This window comes from Eleutherodactylus coqui, chromosome 11 (assembly GCF_035609145.1).
Source record: "Eleutherodactylus coqui strain aEleCoq1 chromosome 11, aEleCoq1.hap1, whole genome shotgun sequence".
NCBI lineage: Eukaryota > Metazoa > Chordata > Amphibia > Anura > Eleutherodactylidae > Eleutherodactylus > Eleutherodactylus coqui.
In genome coordinates, this window is record NC_089847.1 from 70,283,988 (window position 1) to 70,306,763 (window position 22,776).

Sequence of the window (22,776 nt, forward strand, 5' to 3'; positions counted from 1 at the left end):
CACCACCTCCCATTGTAACCTGTTCCACTCACTGATCACCCTCACTGTCAGAAAGTTTTTTTCTTATATCTAATTTGTGTCTACTTCTTTTCAGTTTCATCCCATTGCTTCTAGTCTTTCCTTGTGCAAATCAGAATAGGCTGATCCATCTGCACTGTGACAGCCCCTCAGATATTTGTAGACCACTATTAAGTCTCCTCTCAGCCTTCTTTTTTTGCAAGCTAAACATTCTTAGATCCTTTAACTGTTCCTCATAGGACATGATTTGCTGACCGCTCACCATCTTGGTAACTCCTCTCTGAACTTGAACTGGACACAGTATTCCAGATGAGGTCTGACTAAAGAAGAGTAGAGGGGGATAATTATCTCATTTGATCTAGACTCTGCTTCTCTTAATACATCCCAGAATTGTGGTGTGCCTTTTTGGCTGCTGCATCACATTGTTGACTCATGTTCAGTCTATGATTTATTAGTATACCCAAGTCTTTTTCACATGTGCTGCTGCTTAGCCCAATTCCTCCCATTCTGTATGTGCTTTTTTCATTTCTCTTGCCCAGATGTAGGACTTTGCATTTCTTCTTGTTAAATACCATTCTGTTAGTAGTCGCCCACTGTTTAAGCTTTTCTAGATCTTTTTGAATACTGTCTATTTTCCCTAGTGTTAGCTAACCCTCCTAGTTTTGTGTCGCCTGCAAATTTGATCAGTTTCCCATCAATTCCCTCCTCCTGATCATTTATAAAAATGCTGAACAACACTGGGTCTAGGTCAAAGCCTTGTGGTACCCCACTTGATATATTCTTCCACTTGGATGTGCAGCCATTTATGACCACTCTTTGAGTACGATTACTTAGTCAGTTGTGAATCCACCTAACAGTTGCCTTGTCAATCTCATATTTGGTCATTTTTTCAATAATTATGGTATGAGATACTTTTTAGTAAAGCTTTTGACAATCAAGATATACTATATCCACCGCATTTCCCAGATCAACCCAGTTGGTGATTCTGTCATAGAAGGAAATTAGATTCGTCTGGCATGACTTGTTTGTTACAAACTCATGCTGGCTCTGGTTAATTACTCTATTTTTGTCCAAGCACTTGTATACATGCTGTTTAATAATTTGTTCAAAGATCTTTCCCGGTATAGAAGTCAGGCTCACAGGCCTGTAGTTTCCTGGATCCTCCTTCTTCCCTTTTTTGAAGATGGGGACAACATTTGCCCTTTTCCAATCTTCTGGGACGTCTCTTGTTCACCAGGAATTTTCAAAGATTATGGTGAGTGGCTCAGCAATTAGCTCCGCTGCTTCCTTTAGTATTCTAAGATGTAATTCATCTGGACCTTGAGACTTGAATTCATTTAAGTTAGCTATGTGTTTCCTCACCATCTCTCAGCTTATAGATAGCCTGCATTTTTTTAATTCCCCAATAGCACAGGGAAGATCAGTTGATGTTCCATCTACTTTCTGAGAAAAAACAGATACAAAATAGGAATTTAAAAGTTTTGCCTTCTCGACATTATTCTTAACCCATTCACGATTTTCATCCTGTAAGCATCCAATAGCATCTTTGACTTTTCTTTTGATTTTGACATACCTCCAAAATCCTTTTTTTATTGCTTTTAGCCTCTGTTGCAAGCCTCAATTCATTATTAGCTTAGCTTTTCTGAAACTCACTCTACAGTTTCTGCAGACCGCATTATATTCTTCTTTAGATATTCCCCCTTTTTCCATTTGATAAACATATTTATTTTTTCGTTTTTAACATGTGCACATTTTCATTTATCCATCCTGGTCTCTTTAAATGCTTCCCATTCTTCCTCCTTTTAGGGATTGTTAACTATTGTACTTTGAGAACCTCATTTCGCGATATTTCCTAACCTTCATGGACTTTTCTGTCCTTAAGATCATCCAGCCATTGGATTCTTCTAGAGATGAGCGAGCACCAAAATGCTCGGGTGCTCGTTACTCGGGACGAAATTATCGCGATGCTTGAGGGTTCGTTTCGAGTAACGAACCCCATTGAAGTCAATGGGCGACCCGAGCATTTTTGTATATCGCCGATGCTCGCTAAGGTTTTCATTTGTGAAAATCGGGGCAATTCAAGAAAGTGATGGGAACGACACAGCAACGGATAGGGCAGGTGAGGGGCTACATGTTGGGCTGCATCTCAAGTTCCCAGGTCCCACTATTAAGCCACAATAGCGGCAAGAGTGGGCCCCCCCCTCCCAACAATTTTTACTTCTGAAAAGCCCTCATTAGCAATGCATACCTTAGCTAAGCACCACACTACCGCCAACAAAGCACAATCACTGCCTGCATGACACTCCGCTGCCACTTCTCCTGGGTTACATGCTGCCCCCCACCGCACGACCCAGTGTCCACAGTGCACACAAAACTGTCCCTGCGCAGCCTTCAGCTGCCCTCATGCCACGCCACACTCATGTCTATTTATAAGTGCGTCTGCCATGAGGAGGAACCGCAGGCACACACTGTAGAGGGTTGGCACGGCTAGGCAGCGACCCTCTTTAAAAGGGGCAGGGCGATAGCCCACAATGCTGTACAGAAGCAATGAGAAATCCAATCCTGTGCCACCTCCATCAGGAGCTGCACACGTGGGCATAGCAATGGGGAACCTATGTGCCACACACTATTCATTCTGTCAAGGTGTCTGCATGCCCCAGTCAGACCGCGTTTTTTTATAAATAGTCACAGCCAGGTACAACTCCACAATGGGAATTCCGTGTGCACCCACAGCATGGGTGGCTCCCTGGAACCCACCGGCAGTACATAAATATATCCCATTGCATTGCCCATCACAGCTGAGGTAATGTCGTGCTTAATGCAGGTGGGCTTCGGCCCACACTGCATGCCCCAGTCAGACTGGGGTACTTTAGAAGTGGACACATGCAGTTACAACTCCGTGTGGACCGACCGCATGGGTGGGTGCCAGGAAGCCACCGGCGGTACATAAATATATCCCATTGCATTGCCCATCACAGCTGAGGTAATGTCGTGCTTAATGCAGGTGGGCTTCGGCCCACACTGCATGCCCCAGTCAGACTGGGGTTCTTTAGAAGTGGACACATGCAGTTACAGCTCCGTGTGGACCGACCGCATGGGTGGTGCCAGGAAGCCACCGGCGGTACATAAATATATCCCATTGCATTGCCCATCACAGCTGAGGTAATGTCGTGCTTAATGTAGGTGGGCTTCGGCCCACACTGCATGCCCCAGTCAGACTGGCGTCCTTTAGAAGTGGACACATGCAGTTACAACTCCGTGTGGACCGACAGCACGGGTGGCTCCCTGGAACCCACCGGCGGTACATAAATATATCCCATTGCAGTGCCCAACACAGCTGATGTAACGTCAGCTGTAATGCAGGTGGGCCAAAAATTAATTTGATTACACTGTAGGCGAGGGCCCCCAAAAATTGGTGTACCAACAGTACTAATGTACCTCTGAAAAATTGCCCATGCCCAACCAAGAGGGCAGGTGAAACCCATTAATCGCTTTGGTTAATGTGGCTTAATTGGTAACTAGGCCTGGAGGCAGCCCAGTTAAAATAAAAATTGGTTCAGGTGCAAGTTTCAACGCTTTAATGAGCATTGAAACGTATAAAAATTGTTTACAAAAATTATATGACAGCCTTGTGGGCCTAAGAAAAATTGCCCGTTCGGCGTGATTATGTGAGGTTTCAGGAGGAGGAGAAGGAGGAGGAGGAGGAATATTATACACAGATTGATGAAGCAAAAATGTCCCCGTTTTTGATGGTGATAGAGAACGATGCTTCCATCCGCGGGTGCAGCCTACGTATTGCTTAGGTATCGCTGCTGTCCGCTGGTGAAGAAGAGAAGTCTGGGGAAATCCAGGCTTTGTTTATCTTGATGAGTGTAGGCCTGTCGGCACTGTCGGTTGACAGATGGGTACGCTTATCCGTGATGATTCCCCCAGCCGCACTAAACACACTCTCTGACAAGACGCTAGACGCAGGACAAGCAAGCACCTCCAGGGCATACAGCGCGAGTTCAGGCCACGTGTCCAGCTTTGACACCCAGTAGTTGTAGGGGGCAGAGGCGTCACCGAGGACGGTCGTGCGATCGGCTACGTACTCCCTCACCATCCTTTTACAGTGCTCCTGCCAACTCAGCCTTGACTGGGGACCGGTGACACAGTCTTGCTGGGGAGCCAGAAAGCTGGCAAAGGCCTTGGATAATGGTCCCCTGCCTGCGCTGTACATGCTGCCTGATCTCTGCGCCTCCCCTGCTACCTGGCCCTCGGAACTGCGCCTTCGGCCACTAGTGCTGTCGGATGGGAAGTTTACCATCAGTTTGTCCACCAGCGACCTGTGGTATAGCATCATTCTCGAACCCCTTTCCTCTTCGGGAATGAGAGTGGAAAGGTTCTCCTTACACCGTGGGTCGAGCAGTGTGTACACCCAGTAATCCGTAGTGGCCAGAATGCGTGTAATGCGAGGGTCACGAGAAAGGCATCCTAACATGAAGTCAGCCATGTGTGCCAGGGTACCTGTACGCAACACATGGCTGTCCTCACTAGGAAGATCACTTTCAGGATCCTCCTCCTCCTCCTCTGGCCATACACGCTGAAAGGATGACAGGCAAGCAGCATGTGTACCCTCAGCAGTGGGCCAAGCTGTCTCTTCCCCCTCCTCCTCATGCTCCTCCCCCTCCTCCTCCTCTTCCTCCTCCTCAACGCGCTGAGATATAAACATGAGGGTGCTCTGACTATCCAGCGACATACTGTCTTCCCCCGCCTCCGTTTCCGAGTGCAAAGCGTCTGCCTTTATGCTTTGCAGGGAACTTCTCAAGAGGCATAGCAGAGGAATGGTGATGCTAATGATTGCAGCATCCCCGCTCAGCATCTGGGTAGACTCCTCAAAGTTTCCAAGGACCTGGCAGATGTCTGCCAACCAGGCCCACTCTTCTGTAAATAATTGAGGAGGCTGACTCCCACTACGCCGCCCATGTTGGAGTTGGTATTCCGCAATAGCTCTACGCTGCTCATAGAGCCTGGCCAACATGTGGAGCGTAGAGTTCCACTGTGTGGGCACGTCGCACAGCAATCGGTGCACTGGCAGATGAAACCGATGTTGCAGGGTACGCAGGGTGGCAGCGTCCGTCTTGGAGTTGCAGAAATGTGCGCTGACCCGGCGCACCTTTCCGAGCAGGTATGACAAGCGTGGGTAGCTTTTCAGAAAGCGCTGAACCACCAAATTAAAGAAATGGGCCAGGCATGGCACGTGCGTGAGGCTGCCGAGCTGCAGAGTCTCCACCAGATTACGGCCGTTGTCACACACGACCATGCCCGGTTGGAGGCTCAGCGGCGCAAGCCAGCGGTCGGTCTGCTCTGTCAGACCCTGCAGCAGTTCGTGGGCCGTGTGCCTCTTCTCTCCTAAGCTGAGTAGTTTCAGCACGGCCTGCTGACGCTTGCCCACCGCTGTGCTGCTACGCCGCGCGACACCGACTGCTGGCGACGTGCTGCTGCTGACACATCTTGATTGCGAGACAGAGGTTGCGTAGGAGGAGGAGGAGGAGGAGGAGGAGGAGGAGGGTGGTTTAGTGGAGGAAGCATACACTGCCGCAGATACCACCACCGAGCTGGGGCACGCAATTCGGGGGGTGGGTAGGATGTGAGCGGTCCCTGGCTCTGACTCTGTCCCAGCCTCCACTAAATTCACCCAATGTGCCGTCAGGGAGATATAGTGGCCCTGCCCACCTGTGCTTGTCCACGTGTCTGTTTTTAAGTGGACCTTGGCAGTAACCGCGTTGGTGAGGGCGCGTACAATGTTGCAGGAGACGTGGTCGTGCAGGGCTGGGACGGCACATCAGGAAAAGTAGTGGCAACTGGGAACCGAGTAGCGCGGGGCCGCCGCCGCCATCATGCTTTTGAAAGCCTCCGTTTCCACAAGCCTATACGGCAGCATCTCCAGGCTGATCAATTTGGCAACGTGCACGTTTAATGCTTGAGCGTGCGGGTGCGTGGCAGCGTATTTGCGCTTGCGCTCAAACAGTGGCGCTAGCGACGTCTGGACGCTGCGCTGAGAGACATTGCTGGATGGGGCCGAGGACAGCGGAGGTGAGGGTGTGGGTGCAGGCCAGGAGACGGTAGTGCCTGTGTCCTCAGAGGGGGGTTGGATCTCAGTGGCAGGTTGGGGCACAGGGGGAGAGGCAGTGGTGCAAACCGGAGGCGGTGAACGGCCTTCGTCCCACCTTGTGGGGTGCTTGGCCATCATATGCCTGCGCATGCTGGTGGTGGTGGCTCCCCAGCTGATCTTGGCGCGACAAAGGTTGCACACCACTGTTCTTCGGTCATCAGGCGTCTCTAAAAAACTGCCACACCGTAGAGCACCTTGACCTCTGCAGGGTGGCATGGCGCGAGGGGGTGCTTTTGGAAACAGTTGGTGGATTATTCAGTCTGGCCCTGCCTCTACCCCTGGCCACCGCACTGGCTCGGCCTGTGCCCACACCCTGACTTGGGCCTCCGCGTCCTCGCCCGCGTCCACGTCCTATAGGCCTACCCCTACCCCTCAGCATGGTGTATTACCAGTAGTGCAGAAACAGAACGCTGTAATTAAATGTGCCGCTTATTGGCCTGTGGTTGGAGGCTGACTTCGCTTACGGAATGCCAGGAAATAATTTTGCGCAAGCCTGCTGTAACACTTAGCTAACTGCATATGAATTAGGAGGACAACTACACCCAGCACAGACCCAGTACACTGAGGACAGTCACAGGCAGCCCAAATAGATTTTTTTCCCCAAATGTTTTTGCAAAGGCCCACTGCCTATATTCAATCAATATATCTCTTATCTCTCTGCGTCACCGCTACTGGCCCTGGAGTATGTCAAATAACTGCAGAGTGTTGCACTGTGGACTGGAATACAGCGGTGATTTAACAGCCAACACAGAGCCAGGAAATAATTTTGCGCAAGCTTGCTGTAACACTTAGCTGGCTGCGTATGAATTAGGAGGACTACTACACCCAGCACAGACCCAGAACACTGAGGACAGTCACAGGCAGCCCAAATAGATTTTTTTCCCCAAATGTTTTTGCAAAGGCCCACTGCCTATATTCAATCAATATGTCTTCTGCCCTGCCTCACAATATATGTGTTCTGTCCCTGCCTCACAATATATGTGTTCTGTCCCTGCCTCACAATATATGTCTTCTGTCCCTGCCTCACCACTACTGGCCCTGCACTATGTCTAATTACTGCAGGGCGCAATGCTCTGCACGGCCGATATACAAAAAAAAAAAGTGCAACACTGCAAAAAGCAGCCTCCACAGTACTGCACACGGTTAGATGTGGCCCTAAGAAGGACCGTTGGGGTTCTTGAAGCCTAAAATACTCCTAATGCTCTCCCTATAGCAGCTCCGACACCAACAGCACTTTCCCTAAACTATGTCAGAACAAATCTGTGGCGAGCCGCGGGAGGGGCCGATTTTTATACTCGGGTGACACCTGATCTCGCCAGCCACTCACTGCAGGGGGGTGGTATAGGGCTTGAACGTCGCAGGGGGAAGTTGTAATGCCTTCCCTGTCTTTCAATTGGCCAGAACAGCGCGCTAACGTCTCAGAGATGAAAGTGAAAGTAACTCGAACATCGCGTGGTACTCGTCACGAGTAACGAGCATCTCGAACACGCTAATACTCGAACGAGTATCAAGCTTGGACGAGTACGTTCGCTCATCTCTAGATTCTTCCTATCCTCTTTCTGAGTTCATTAAAATCTGCCTTTCTGAAATCCAACCTTGAGGGCTGAGTCTTCTCAGGTCTTCCTCCCCTTTTTATCCAAAATTCAAGGATAGCATGATCACTGCCTCCTAAGGTCCCAGGCACTCTTACTTCCTCAACCATTCCTTTCCTGTTGGTAAGAATTAGGTCCAAGATAGCAGATCCCATTGTTTTCTCTTCTAAGTTTTGGAAGATAAAGTTGTCAGCAAGAGCAGATAAGATTGTGTTGGATCCATTACTTTTACCTGAGAGAGATTCCCAATAAATGTCTGGATAGTTAAAATCTCCCATGATCACTATGTCATGCTTTTTTGAGAGCTTGGCCGTCTGATGTAGAAAGAGTTAATCAATATCTTCTGCTTGCCCAGGCAGCCCATAGTAAATGCCTACAATGGTGTCCTATCTGTTGTTCTCTCCTAGTATTCTTACCGAAATAGTTCTACAGAACTACCATGGTCTGAAGCTTGAATTTCTGTGTAGATGAATGTTTTCCTAACCTACAAAGCAACACCTCCATCCTTTTTAGGTCGGTTTCTTATAAATAAGTTGTATCCTTCAAGCCTTGTATTCCAATCATGTGTATCATTCCACCAAGTTTCCGTGATGCCTATCCCATCATATTTCTCTTTTTGTGTTTCTCCAATTCTCCTTGTTTGTTTCCCATGCTCTGGGCATTTGTGTAGAAATATTTTAGTTTGTTTGTGTTCTGTGTCTCTTGCTCTTCTACTTTCCTTCTGAAATACTGTTTCACAAATCAAAAACACATGCCTATTGTCTTACATACAGGATTTGTAGACTCCCTAAGTGAAAGAAAATCCTGTATTTTCATCTCCAAGGAAGAAACACCATAATGTCTATCATACTCTATGGAGCTAAATAAAACAAAGTAGCAAGTGATGATCACTTACTAAAGAGTGCATTCTGCATGAATCACTAAAGTACAGCTGATCAAAAATGGACTGTGCTTGGAAATGTATTTTATAATGTTCTAATGTTGCCGCTTAAAGAAGCATGCAAAAGGCTATGCAGCTCTGTTAAGTTTTGTGTTCTGTTTCTGCTGGTCTCATAGCGACACATGCACACTTATTTTCCTAACCAGGGATAGTGCAGTTGCCATAAGTTCTTATGTGGAAGCACCCTACCTGGTATTAACATGTATGGAAGGAGAGATGGGAACTCCTGTAAAAGTACCCGCTGAGCATTCACACCCTTCTCTCAGTGCTAGGTAAGGCAAGCTGCCCCTGTAGAACAGGGATAGCTTTAGGAGGAGAATAGGAAGCTTGTATGGGATAATGAGACAAAGCAGGAGCATTCACAAAACGGTGGAATGTTAGAGAATATATAATTGTGTAGCAAGGCCAACTCCATCTTTATATTTCTTTATGATTAAATTTGTATGTGTGGCTTTAAGAAAGCTACAGACAGATATTATTAAGGCTACAGATGTGGAACCACTGGGTCAACCTACCGGGTAGGCGAAGGACAAATCCAGCAACGTTGACAGCTGACCCTTGGTGATCGGAGGCGAAGATACCAGGCAAATGTGACACAGTCTAGAGAGGAGACCAATGGACGAGATACCTAGCCCTCAGCTAGTACAGGAGAGAGGGGGCATCCCTGCTTAGAAGCAGGGCTGGCGTACTGATAAGAATGACCTGCGGTCTTCCTCTAGGGCCTAGCTAACACTGACAGAACACAGGACAAAACACTGTAAAAACCAAAAGACAGACCGAAGATGGGAAAAGAGCAGAAACAGAGGGGCTGCAGACAATCAAACAAGAACAAGACAGCGGAACAGGCAAAGGGCTTCCTGAAAGGTAGGGTGCAGAAGCAGTACAACAAGCAGATGAACACTAGACAAAAACAGCATAAATGCAGAAGCAGGACCTAAGCTTTGTGTCAGAGAGAAACTCACAACAACACTGAGGCAAAGCGGGAGGATTGCCAGCTTAGCTAAATAGGACAAGCTCAGGTCACAGGGAAAGCAGGACTATGCCTATGTCTGCCAGAAACAGGGGAGAAGAGCAAGTCTTTTTTAAACAAACAATCTCTTCTTTTCTGAAAAAGAACTGAGACAGTAGAGAGGGTACCCCCCTCCCTAGGAAACCACCTACATAAGAGGACACGTTGGTCCTTGCGGCTTAATTTCAGCACATGAATAACAAAAGGAAAAGAATCCCTTCTGTCCAGTTAGAGAAATTATTGCATAAACTGGTTAACATACCTAAGATAAAATTAAAGTTTTGTCTTCGTACCTAGTGCAACCTAGCACCATTGAAATAGAAAGTAACTCAAAGAGATGGGAGGGGGGGGAGGTAAAGGAGGAAGTAGGGATGTAGGGCAATAGGTGTATTGAGGTAGGGGGAAGGTTGGGTGGAAATTTGGGTCTGTTTTGTCTTCAGTATAACCAACCCATGGCATCCTAAATGGAGTTTGTCCCTTGAGCCTGTTTCATAAGCTGCGATTTCTTTAAAGCGAAAAATCTGATAGACTTTTTTTTATACACTGTGCTACTGTAGGGATCTCTTTCGTTTTCCAGTAAAGGGGGATGAGTAGTTTTGTGGATGATTTGATGGTCTAAATTGTTTAGAGGTTTCCATAGTAGGACCCCCTTGGGTCTGAGGGTCTTAGGTGTTCTGCATATTTTATTAATCTTTTCAAGAATTAGCTGCCAAAATACTTTGATCATCGGGCAATGTCACCATATGTGGAGGTGTGTTCCCTTTTGGGATTCACATCTCCAGCAAATATCCTACTTCCCAGGGTCAACTTTTGCCATGAAAACTGGCGTTCTATACCATCTAGTGATGATTTTGTGTGAATTTTCTCGATGCGCACACATTTAGAGAAACCATTGGAATTTCTTAGAATCTCACCAGCTTCTTCTTTGTTAAAGGTAGTTCCCAAGTCCCTTTCCCATTCCCTGAGGAACCAAGGCCTATCCGAGGCAGAGTGTAAAAGCCTCTGTAGAAATGTGTTTCCAGTGTTTTCAGACATGTGGGGAGAGCTAGATATGTTACGAACCACAGGGGATTTCTGAGTTTATTGTGGCAGGTCTTCCAAAATCTACTCAAGGAGCTACAGAGAACCACCCTCCCCAGGAGGTCCGGGGAATAACCTGGGATGAGTGTATTGTAGCGCTCTTCATCGAATGTTCCAGTGTCTTTTATGACATTGTGAATGGTTAGGTCTCTGAGTCTTGCCCCTGGGCTTACTATTGGGTAATGATCTATTGGCCAGAACAGTGGGACCGACGATGGGAAAAGAGCAGACAAAGAGGGGCTATGTAAATGTCCTATTGAGGGTTTTTATGTTGGCGAAACAGGACAAAAACCTAAAGCAAGAATGAGGTCTCATTGCCACACAATTAAAAAAAGAATGACTGAATAACCTGTGGCTGAGCATTTTTTTTTAGCCACAGACACAACTAAGCACATATAAAGGCTACTATATTAAAAGGCAACTTCAAATCTCAACGTCATAGAAGAATTTGGGAGTATAAATTTATAACCATCTTTGACACTCTCAATACAGGCCTAACTAGTTCAAAAGGTTTCATGGCAGAATGGATTATATAAGAAATCAGTAGCAGAGATAACACAAAGGCCTGGTGACCCCTGCCCTCCTCCTAACACTAATATTAAAGGGCACAGACATGGTGTGATTAATTTGCACCTTAGGCCGCCTGCACACGAGCGGAAATCCCGCCGCGGGATTTCCCACGGGATTTCCGCCGCTGAAAGTTTGCATAGGAGTGCATTAAAATACGCACTCCTATGCAGACGGCCGCGGTTTGGCCGCGCGAAATCTCGCGCGGCAAACAAACCGCGGCATGTTCTAATTTTCTGCGGGGCACGCACTCACCCAGCCGCCGGCTCCGGTCTGCGCATGCGCCGGCTGCGCGGCAGCCGGCACATGAAAGAGCCGGGGCCGCCAGGCGCGGGTGAGTACGCGCTCGTCCCTGCAGGCGCTCGGGTCGGATCGCACGGCGAGAATTCTCGCTGCTGGATCCGACCCGCTCGTCTGCAGGCGGCCTAAAACAATAACAGAACAGAGGGGTAAATAATGAATCCCTTCATAAGGATGTGATGTGAAATATTTATAGTCTCTGAATTGGTGTTATATCTCATATATATATATATATATATATATATACACACACACACACACACACACACACACACACACACAAAGAAGGACTATAACAGAAACATTGATCCCGCGTTCCTCACAGGGGTGAAGCATAACATTCTCTCATCAAATAGAAGACACTTACTTCTTTGGGGGACTTCCTAAACAAGTCTTCTTTTTGATGAAAGAATTTTATGTTCCACCCCTGTGAGGAGCACAGGATCAATTTTTCTGTTATATTCCTCCTTTGCATCATTGCTTGGTTTGTTGGATATCCGGGGTAAAGATCCTTCCTGCTGCTCACCAGTGATCCCTCTGGTTAAAGGGAGCAAGCCGAACTAAAAATTTGGAGGGTCGATTCCTGATGTGCAGCGGTCTGTCTGTTGGACTGCAAGCACTAGGTGAGTCCTCTCCTTTCCATATCAAATTAATATTGAATATTAACACACAGTGAGCGCTGTTCATGACTGATATAATATGTCATTTTATATATTTTTTTTTGGGGGGGGGGGGGGTTTGCGGGAGGAGATCAACAAGAGGAACAACCCCAAGTAGGTTCAAAAGCTTCATAAAGCTTTAAAAGGTATCATATCTACAAGATTACTTTATTTCTCTTACTGATAGAGATGAGCGAACGTGTTCTTCCGAGCTTGATATTCGTGCGAATATTAGGGTGTTCGGGATGTTCGTTATTCGTAACGAACACCATGCGGTGTTCTGGTTACTTTCACTTCCTTCCCTGAGACGTTAGCGCGCTTTTTTTGGCCAATTGAAAGACAGGGAAGGCATTACAACTTCCCCCTGTGACGTTCAAGCCCTATACCACCCCCCTGCTGTGAGTGGCTGGGAAGATCAGGTGTCACCCGAACATAAAAGTCGGCCCCTCCCGCAGTTCGGCTCAGATGCCTGGTGAGTTAGATGAGGGACAGTGCTGCTGGTACCGGAGCTGCTGTAGGGAAAGAATTGGTAGTTAGTGTAGGCTTCAAGACCCCCCAAAGGTCCTTATTAGGGCCACTGATAGCTGTGTGTTGGCTGCTGTTAGCAGTGCCATTTTTTTTTCTCAAAATCGGCTCTGCAGAGCGTTGCACCTGGCATTAGGGACAGAAGTGCTGCATAGGCAGGGAGAGTGTTAGGAGTGAGTGTAGCCTTCAAGAACCTCAACGGTCCTTTCTAGGGCCATATTTATCCGTGTGCAGTACTGTCCAGGCTGCTGTTAGCTGTGCTGCATTTTTTTTTGCTTCTCAAAATCGCCTCTGCAGAGCATTCCACCCTCCATTGATACTGCAGGGAAAGAATTGTATAGGCAGGGCCACAACACAGTTATTATTCATAGAATATACGCAGTGCTGCCTTTTGCTTGTAAAACAAGTGAAAATAATTCTATTTGTCCTGCCTCTGTCCGTCCTAACGCCGGTGGACACGTGTCGGCTGCGTGTGCAACCTGTAAAAATCATACGCACCCAGCTACGTTTTACTCCTGGCTTCGCCATTTGCTTTCCTTAATTGGGAAAAAAAATACCTGCTCTGCCACAGTTAATAACTCTGCTACCCTCACGTTCTGTGACACATTAGCAGGAAAACAGCACAGTTATTAAACTTAGATTATTCATTCACTAGAGGCAGTGGGGCCTTTCGTTTTCAAAAAAGGGAAAAAATTATATTTGGCCTGCAGTCTTGCGCCAATTTATTTCCTGCCTGTGAAATCAAATCACTGGTAATACAGCATGCTGAGGGGTAGGGGTAGGCCTAGAGGACGTGGACACGGCCGAGGACGCGGAGGGCCAAGTCAGGGTGTGGGCACAGGCCAAGCTCCTGATCCAGGTGTGTCGCAGCCGACTGCTGCGCGATTAGGAGAGAGGCACGTTTCTGGTGTCCCCACATTCATCGCCCAATGAATGGGTCCACGCGGGAGACGGTTATTAGAAAATGAGCAGTGTGAGCAGGTCCTGTCCTGGATGGCAGAAAGTGCTTCGAGCAACCTATCGTCTACCCGCAGTTCTGCGCCGTCCACTGCTGCCAATCCGAATCCTCTGTCTGCTGCTCCTCCTTCCTCCCAGCCTCCTCACTCCACTACAATAACACCTGCTCAGGAGCGGGAACACTCCCAGGAACTGTTCTCGGGCCCCTGCTTAGATTGGGCAGCAGCGGTTCCTCTCCCACCAGAGGAGTTTATCGTCACTGATGCCCAACCATTCGAAAGTTCCCGGGGTCCGGGGGAAGAGGCTGGGGACTTCCGCCAACTGTCTCAACAACTTTCTGTGGGTGAGGAGGACGATGATGATCAGACACAGTTGTCTTGCAGTGAGGTAGTAGTAAGGGCAGTAAGTCCGAGGGAGCAGCGCACAGAGGATTCGGAGGAAGAGCAGCAGGACGATGAGGTGACTGACCCCACCTGGTGTGCAACGCTTACTCAGGAGGACAGGTCTTCAGAGGGGGAGTCAAGGGCATCAGCAGGGCAGGTTGCAAGAGGCAGTGCGGTGGCCAGGGGTAGAGGCAGGGCCAGACCGAATAATCCACCAAGTGTTTCCCAAAGCGCCCCCTCGCGCCATGCCACCCTGCAGAGGCCGAGGTGCTCTAAGGTCTGGCAGTTTTTCACAGAGACGCCTGACGACCGACGAACAGTGGTGTGCAACCTTTGTCGCGCAAAGCTCAGCCGGGGAGCCAACACCAACAGCCTCACCACCACCACCATGCGCAGACATATGATGGCCAAGCACCCCGCAAGGTGGGACGAAGGCCGTTCAGCGCCTCCGGTTTGCACCCCTGCCTCTCCCCCTGTGCCCCAACCTGCCACTGAGATGCAACCCCCCTCTCAGGACACAGGCACTACCGTCTCCTGGCCTGCACCCACACCCTCACCTCCGCTGTCCTCGGCCCCATCCAGCAGTGTAGTTCAGCGCACCGTCCAGCCGTCGCTTGCGCAACTGTTGGAGCGCAAGCGCAAGTACGCCGCCACGCACCCGCACGCTCAAACGTTAACCGTCCGCATAGCAAAATTCATCAGCCTTGAGATGCTGCCGTATAGGGTTGTGGAAACGGAGTCCTTCAAAAGTATCATGGAGGCGGCGGCCCCGCGCTACTCAGTTCCCAGTCGCCACTACTTTTCCCGATGTGCCGTCCCAGCCCTGCACGACCACGTCTCCCGCAACATTGTACGCGCCCTCACCAACGCGGTTACTGCCACGGTCCACTTAACTACGGACACGTGGACAAGCACAGGCGGGCAGGGCCACTACATCTCCCTGACGGCACATTGGGTGAATTTAGTGGAGGCTGGGACAGAGTCAGAGCCTGGGACCGCTCACGTCCTACCCACCCCCAGAATTGCGGGCCCCAGCTCGGTGGTGGTATCTGCGGAGGTGTATGCTTCCTCCACTAAAGCACCCTCCTCCTCCTCCTCCTCCTCCTCTGTCTCGCAATCAAGATGTGTTAGCAGCAGCATGTCGCCAGCAGTCGGTGTCGCGCGGTGTGGCAGCACAGCGGTGGGCAAGCGTCAGCAGGCCGTGCTGAAACTACTCAGCTTAGGCGATAAGAGGCACACGGCCCACGAACTGCTGCAGGGTCTGACACAGCAGACCGACCGCTGGCTTGCGCCGCTGAGCCTCCAACCGGGCATGGTCGTGTGTGACAACGGCCGTAACCTGGTGGCGGCTCTGCAGCTCGGCAGCCTCACGCACGTGCCATGCCTGGCCCACGTCTTTAATTTGGTGGTTCAGCGCTTTCTGAAAAGCTACCCACGCTTGTCAGACCTGCTCGTAAAGGCGCGCCGGCTCTGTGCACATTTTCGCAAGTCCCACACGGACGCTGCCACCCTGCGCACCCTGCAACATCACTTTAAGCTGCCAGTGCACCGACTGCTGTGCGACGTGCCCACACGGTGGAACTCTACGCTCCACATGTTGGCCAGGCTCTATGAACAACGTAGAGCTATAGTCGAATACCAACTCCAACATGGGCGGCGCAGTGGGAGTCAGCCTCCTCAATTCCTTTCAGAAGAGTGGGCCTGGTTGGCAGACATCTGCCATGTCCTTGGTAATTTTGAGGAGTCTACCCAGGTGGTGAGCGGCGATGCTACAATCATTAGCGTCACCATTCCTCTGCTATGCATCTTGAGAAATTCCCTGCAAACCATAAAGGCAGCTGCTTTGCGCTCGGAAACGGGGGCGGGGGAAGACAGTATGCCGCTGGATAGTCAGGGCACCCTCCTGTCTATTTCTCAGCGCGTACAGGAGGAGGAGGAGGAGCATGAGGAGGATGAGGAGGAGGGGGAAGAGACAGCTTGGGCCGCTGCTGACGGTACACCGGCTGATTGCCTGTCATCCTTTCAGCGTGTATGGCCTGAGGAGGAGGAGGAGGAGGAGGAGGAGGATCCTGAAAGTGATCTTCCTAGTGAAGACAGCCATGTGTTGCGTACAGGTACCCTGGCACACATGGCTGACTTCATGTTAGGATGCCTTTCTCGTGACCCTCGCGTTGCACGCATTCTGGCCACGACGGATTACTGGGTGTACACACTGCTCGATCCACGGTATAAGGAGAACCTGCCCACTCTGATTCCCGAAGAGGAAAGGGGTTCGAGAGTGTTGCTATACCACAGGACCCTTGCGGACAAGCTGATGGTAAAATTCCCAGCCGACAGCGCTAGTGGCAGAAGGCGCAGTACCGAGGGCAAGGTAGCAGGGGATGTGCGTAGATCGAGCAGCATGTACATCCCAGGCAGTGCAACAGTCTTTAAGGGCCTGGCCAGCTTTATGGCTCCCCACCAAGACTGTGTCACCGCTCCCCAGTCACGGCTGAGTCGGCGGGAGCACTGTAAAAGGATGGTGAGGGAGTACGTAGCGGATCGCACGACCATCCTTGGTGACGCCTCTGCCCCCTACAACTACTGGGTGTCGAAGCTGGACACGTGGCCTGAACTAGCGCTGTATGCCCTGGAGGTGCTTGCTTGTCCTGCGGCTAGCGTCTTGTCGGAGAGGGTGTTTAGTGCGGCTGGGGGAATCATCACAGATAAGCGTAGCTGCTTGTCAACCGACAGTGCCGACAGGCTAACACTCATCAAGATGAACAAAGGCTGGATTTCCCCAGACTTCTGTTCTCCACCAGCGGACAGCAGCGATACGTAAGCAATACGTAGGCTGCACCCGCGGATGGAAGCTACGTTCTCTCTCACCATCCAAAACGGGGACATTTCTGCTTCATCAATCTGTGTCTAATATTCCTCCTCCTCCTCCTCCTGCTCCTCCTCGTGAAACCTCACGTAATCACGCTGAACGGGCAATTTTTCTTAGGGCCACAAGGCTCACTCAAATAATTTTTCTGAACAATTTTTATAAGTTTCAATGCGCTTAAAAGCATTGGAACTTTAACTTGAACCAATTTTTCGTTACACTGGGCTGCCTCCAGGCCTAGTTACCACTTAAGCCACATTAACCAAAGCGATTAATGGGTTTCACCTGCCCTCTTGGCTGGCCATGGCCAATTTTTGGGATGTACATTAGTACTGTTGATACAGCAATTTTTGTGGGCCCTCGCCTACAGTGTAATCAAATTAATTTTTAGCCCACCTGCATTACAGCTGACGTTACCTCAGCTGTGTTGGGCAATGCAATGGGATATTTTTATGTACCGCCGGTGGGTTCCAGGGAGCCACCCATGCTGTAGGTGCACACGGAGTTTTTAATACATGTGTCCACTTCTAAAGAACCCCAGTCTGACTGGGGCATGCAGTGTGAGCCGAAGCCCACCTGTATTACGCACGACATTACTACCTCAGCTGTGTTGGGCAATGCAATGGGATATTTCTATGTACCGCCGGTGGTTTCCTGGCACCCACCCAGGCAGTGGGTCCACAGGGAGTTTAACCTACATGTGTCCACTTCTAAAGAACCCCAGTCTGACTGGGGCATGCAGTGTGGGCCGAAGCCCACCTGCATTAAGCACGACATTACTACCTCAGCTGTGTTGGGCAATGCAATGGGATACTTCTATGTACCGCTTCCTGGCACCCACCCATGCTGTGGGTCCACAGGGAATTATAAATGCATCTGTTTCCACTTATAAAGAAACCCAGTCTGACTGGGGCATGCAGTGTGGGCCGAAACCCACCTGCATTAACCCTTTCCAGTCCACTGTGTGACCTGTGAAGACATTAGGGTTTAAGGCTGTACAGCTCCGTTGTTGGTAGACGTCCGTCGGGGTTCTCTTACTGTATATTGCCAGCCTCTCTGCTGTCGGAGCCTATCCTACGTGTCAGCTCATGCAGTACTGGCTTTAGCCAGCATATAGCGCCGTTGTATAACGGCAGAAAAAGAGTAAGCCCCCTAGGAAAACCATATACAAATTGGATTGGAAAGGGTTAAGCACAACATTACTACCTCAGCTGTGTTGGGCAATGCAATGGGATATTTCTATGTACCGCCGGTGGCTTCCTGGCACCCACCCATGCTGTAGGTGCACACGGAGTTTTTACTACATCTGTACACTTATAAAGAACCCCAGTCAGACTGGGGCATGCAGTGTGGGCCGAAGCCCACCTGCATTAAGCACGACATTACTACCTCAGCTGTGTTGGGCAATGCAATGGGATATTTCTGTGTACCGCCGGTGGGTTCCAGGGAGCCACCCATGCTGTGGGTCGACAGGGACTTCACAATAGGGAGTTGTACCTGCCTGTGTCTATGAATTAAAAAGCCCGGTCTGACTGGGACATGCAGACACCTTGACAGAATGAATAGTGTGTGGCACATAGGTTCCCCATTGCTATGCCCACGTGTGCAGCTCCTGATGGCGGTGGCACAGGATTCTATTTCTCATTGCTTCTGTACAGCATTGTGGGCTATCGCTCCGCCACTTTTAAAGAGGGTCGCTGCCTAGCCGTGCCAACCTCTGCAGTGTGTGCCTGCGGTCCCTCGTCATGGCAGACGCAATTCTAAATAGACATGAGCGTGGTGTGGCATGAGGGCAGCTGAAGGCTGCCCAGGGACACTTTGGTGTGCGCTGTGGGGGGGAGGGGGGGCGGTTGGGCAGCATGTAACCCAGGAGAAGTGTCAGTGGAGTGTCATGCAGGCAGTGATTGTGCTTTGTTGGAGGTAGTGTGGTGCTTAGCAAAGGTATGCCATGCTAATGAGGGCTTTTCAGAAGTAAAAGTTGTTGGGAGGGGGGGGGGCCCACTCTTGCCGGTATTGTGGCTTAATAGTGGGACCTGTGAACTTGAGATGCAGCCCAACATGTAGCCCCTCGCCTGCCCTATCCGTTGCTGTGTAGTTCCCATCACTTTGTTGAATTGCCCAGATTTTCACACATGAAAACCTTAGCGAGCATCGGCGAAATACAAAAATGCTCTGGTCGCCCATTGACTTCAATGGGGTTCGTTGTTCGAAACGAACCCTCGAGCATCGCGGGAAGTTCGTTCCGAATAACGAGCACCCGAACATTTTGGTGTTCGCTCATCTCTACTTACTGAGAACAATTACATTTTATGCTGCTGGCTAACAAGGAGGAAAAGTTTTTTCTTTCTACTGGGTACTAAATACACTTATAATGAATGGGTTGAGTAATTCTGAGACAGGAGTAGTCATTAAATGTGCCAATTTGTGTTGAATTTACAGGAAGAACTTGCTATATTAGTTATGTTGAGCTATTTAAGGCCACTTTCACACATGCGTTTTTTAACTCGATTACCCCAGCATTTGAACACCTTGGTAATCACGGTAAAATGTTCCCATTGAATTCAATGGGCCTCGTAGAAATGTACTCGAAGTCATCGTTTTGTAGCACCATGATTTTTGAGCACTGTCTGCTCTATTTTACCGCAATTACCACACGTAACTAATCACCCATCAGAATGCATTAAAAACGCACTGTCAGAGGCAGTAAACTGCCTCCGAAAACTGGTAAAACCGCAGTGTTTTGTCGACCCTATGTGTGAGAGTGGCCTAAATTGTTTGTGTTTGATTTTTTTTGCAAATACAATATACCTAATGTGCAATAGGGATTGAATAAATTTGATTGTATTGAAGAGACAGATCAACTCTAATTATAACAAACCATTTGCCTGCAGATTTAAAAAATCATCTCACCTGGAATACTTGACTGTGCTGAATCCTTTGTTGCTGTGCTCTCATTCATGCCAGGCATCAGGGCTTGACGAATCATTCTATACCACCTGTCTCCAGAATCTGCATGGTTGTAACCTGCTTGGGGATTAGGACGTTGCTCCCCAACATAATACACCAAGGTGTCTGTTAACAGCTCAAAGTAGTGAGGAGTCTCCACATGTTTTGTCAGGAAATTTTCTTTTTTGTCAAAGGCCTCAGTATGAAGGATATCAGAAAGAGGCAATTCCTAAAAAGTAATGGAACATATTAAGTTTCTTATTTATTATAAGTGTATGTGTATTGTTACATTGTCTCAGATTATAGGTCCTTAGACAATTCAGCACTTTGTTAAAAAAAAACAAAAAAACAATTTTTCCTGATATACCAGGTTATTGCTTATTTTTCACATTAAATGGATTTCTGATCTTTACACAAAAGGTAATATTAGACAAAAAGGGAAACTTTATTGCTAGAGATGAGCGAGCACCAAAATGCTTGGGTGCTCGTTACTCGAGTCGAACTTCCCGCGATGCTCGAGAGTTCGTTTCGAGTAACGAACCCCATTGAAGTCAATGGGTGACTCGAGCATTTTTGTATATCGCCGATGCTCGCTAAGGTTTTCATTTGTGAAAATCTGTGAAATTCAAGAAAGTGATGGGAATGACAGAAACGGATAGGGCAGGCGAGAGGCTCATGTTGGGCTGCATCTCAAGTTCCCAGGTCCCACTATTAAGCCACAATAGCGGCAAGAGTGGCCCCCCCCCCCCACCAATTTTTACTTCTGAAAAACCCTCATTAGCAAGGCATACCTTAGCTAAGCACCACATTACCTCCAACAAAGCACAATCACTGCCTGCATGACACTCCGCTGCCACTTCTCCTGGGTTACATGCTGCCTAACCCCCCCGCACGACCCAGTGTCCACAGCGCACACCAAAGTGTCCCTGCGCAGCCTTCAGCTGCCCTCATGCCACACGCTGGCGTCATAGCCACACCACCCTCATGTCTATTTATAAGTGCGTCTGCCATGAGGAGGAACCAAAGGCACACACTGCAGAGGGTTGGCAGGGCCAGGCAGCGACCCTCTTTAAAAGGGGCGGGGCAATAGCCCACAATGCTGTACAGAAGCAATGAGTACTCCAATCCTGCGCCACCTCTGTCAGGAGCTGCAAACGTGGGCATAGCAATGGGGAATCCATGTGCCACACAGTATTCATTCTGTCAAGGTGTCGCATAGCTCAATCCACACTGCAAGGGGAAAGCCGTCAGCGCTCTGCCCCCAACCCAAGTCAGTCAGTGCCTTTGTGCCAGACAGGTCAAACACCGCAATGGGAACTAAGTTTGCACCAACAGCATAGGTGGGTCCTAGGAAACCCAAGACATGAACCAAAAATTGATCTGAGCGGCCAAACATGGCAGACTTGCACCGCGCCCACGGCATAGGCCTCGGCCCACAGATTCAGCAATCCTAGGCAGGAAGCGGACTTTGACTGCACCCAGGACATAGGCCTCTGCACAAACCCTCAGCAATTGCGTGCCTACAGCGGACTCCAATGCTAGTGTAGCTGTGCACATCTCATCAGCGCTGTATTGCTCCTGTAGTTTGTACCAATGCAGTGTCCCGGATAGTAGAGCTAACGTCAGATTAAATACAGGTGGGCTTCGGCCCACACTGCATGTCCCAGTCAGACTGGGGTTCTTTATAAGTAGACACAGGAAGGTACAACTCCGTGTGGACCGACAGCATGGGTGGGTCCTAGGAAGCCACCGGCGTTACATAAATAAATCCCATTGCATTGCCCAGCACGGCTGAGGTAACGTCAGATTAAACGCAGGTGGGCTTCGGCCCACACTGCATGCCCCAGTCAGACTGGGGTTTTTTTTATAAGTAGACACAGGCAGGTACAACTCCCTAATGTGAAGTCCGTGTGGACCCAAAGCATGGGTGGCTCCCTGGAACCCACCGGCGGTACATAAACAAATCCCATTGCAGTGCCCAGCACAGCTGAGGTAACGTCAGATTAAATGCAGGTGGGCTTCAGCCCACACTGCATGCCCCAGTCTGACCGGGGTTTTTAATACATAGACACTGGCAGGTACAAATCCGTAATGTGAAGTCCCTGTGGACCCACAGCATGGGTGGCTCCCTGGAACCCATCGGCGGTACATAAATGTATCCCATTGCAGTGCGCTGCTCAGCAGAGCTAACGTCAGATACAATACAGGTGGGCTTCGGCCCACAGTGCATGCCCCTGTCAGACTGGTAATATGTACCTTAACAGTAACCGCGTTGGTGGGAATGTGGTCGCGACTGCGGACCTAGTAGCGCGGTTTTATTTAGTTGGTTTTCGGAATGTGGCCATGATTAAGTGGGCCGTGGCGGGGGGATGGTGAGGGGGCTCTCTTGTTGTGTCGTTAAAGGTGAAATTCTTGGACTGCCACCAGATGGACCAATGCAAAGGTATTTGCCAAGAATGTTTTCATTGTTGGAGGAGGAGGGGGATGTTTTTGAGGCACTACGTGTCCTCTCCACGTGTCCGTGGTTATATGCACCTTAACAGTCACCGCGTTGGTGGGAAATGGCCTCGCCGCCATCATGTCTTTGGGAAGCCTCCGTTTCCACACCCCAGTGAAATAGCATTAGCAGCGGTAGCAGCAGTATAGGGGTAGCACAGTATTAGTTCCATTTCAGTAGTAGTAGCAGTCAATACAGGCCACAGTAACATTCCCGTTGCAGCAGTTTAGGGAGATAACAGTCTCTTTCACATTTCAGTAGTTGCAGTATAGACAAGGCCCCA

General features: G+C 49.3%; 1 protein-coding gene across 5 annotated transcripts in view; it reads right to left on the reverse strand.

The window, feature by feature from the left end:
• Positions 1–22,776, reverse strand: part of LOC136581891 (serine/threonine-protein kinase D1-like) — a 339,882-nt gene that overhangs the window by 47,337 nt on the left and 269,769 nt on the right. For all 5 annotated transcript variants that reach the window (XM_066582541.1, XM_066582544.1, XM_066582543.1 and 2 more), the window contains one exon: positions 19,961–20,225. In XM_066582541.1, coding sequence (XP_066438638.1) covers positions 19,961–20,225 — 265 coding nt within the window. The remainder of the gene's footprint in view (positions 1–19,960; positions 20,226–22,776) is intronic.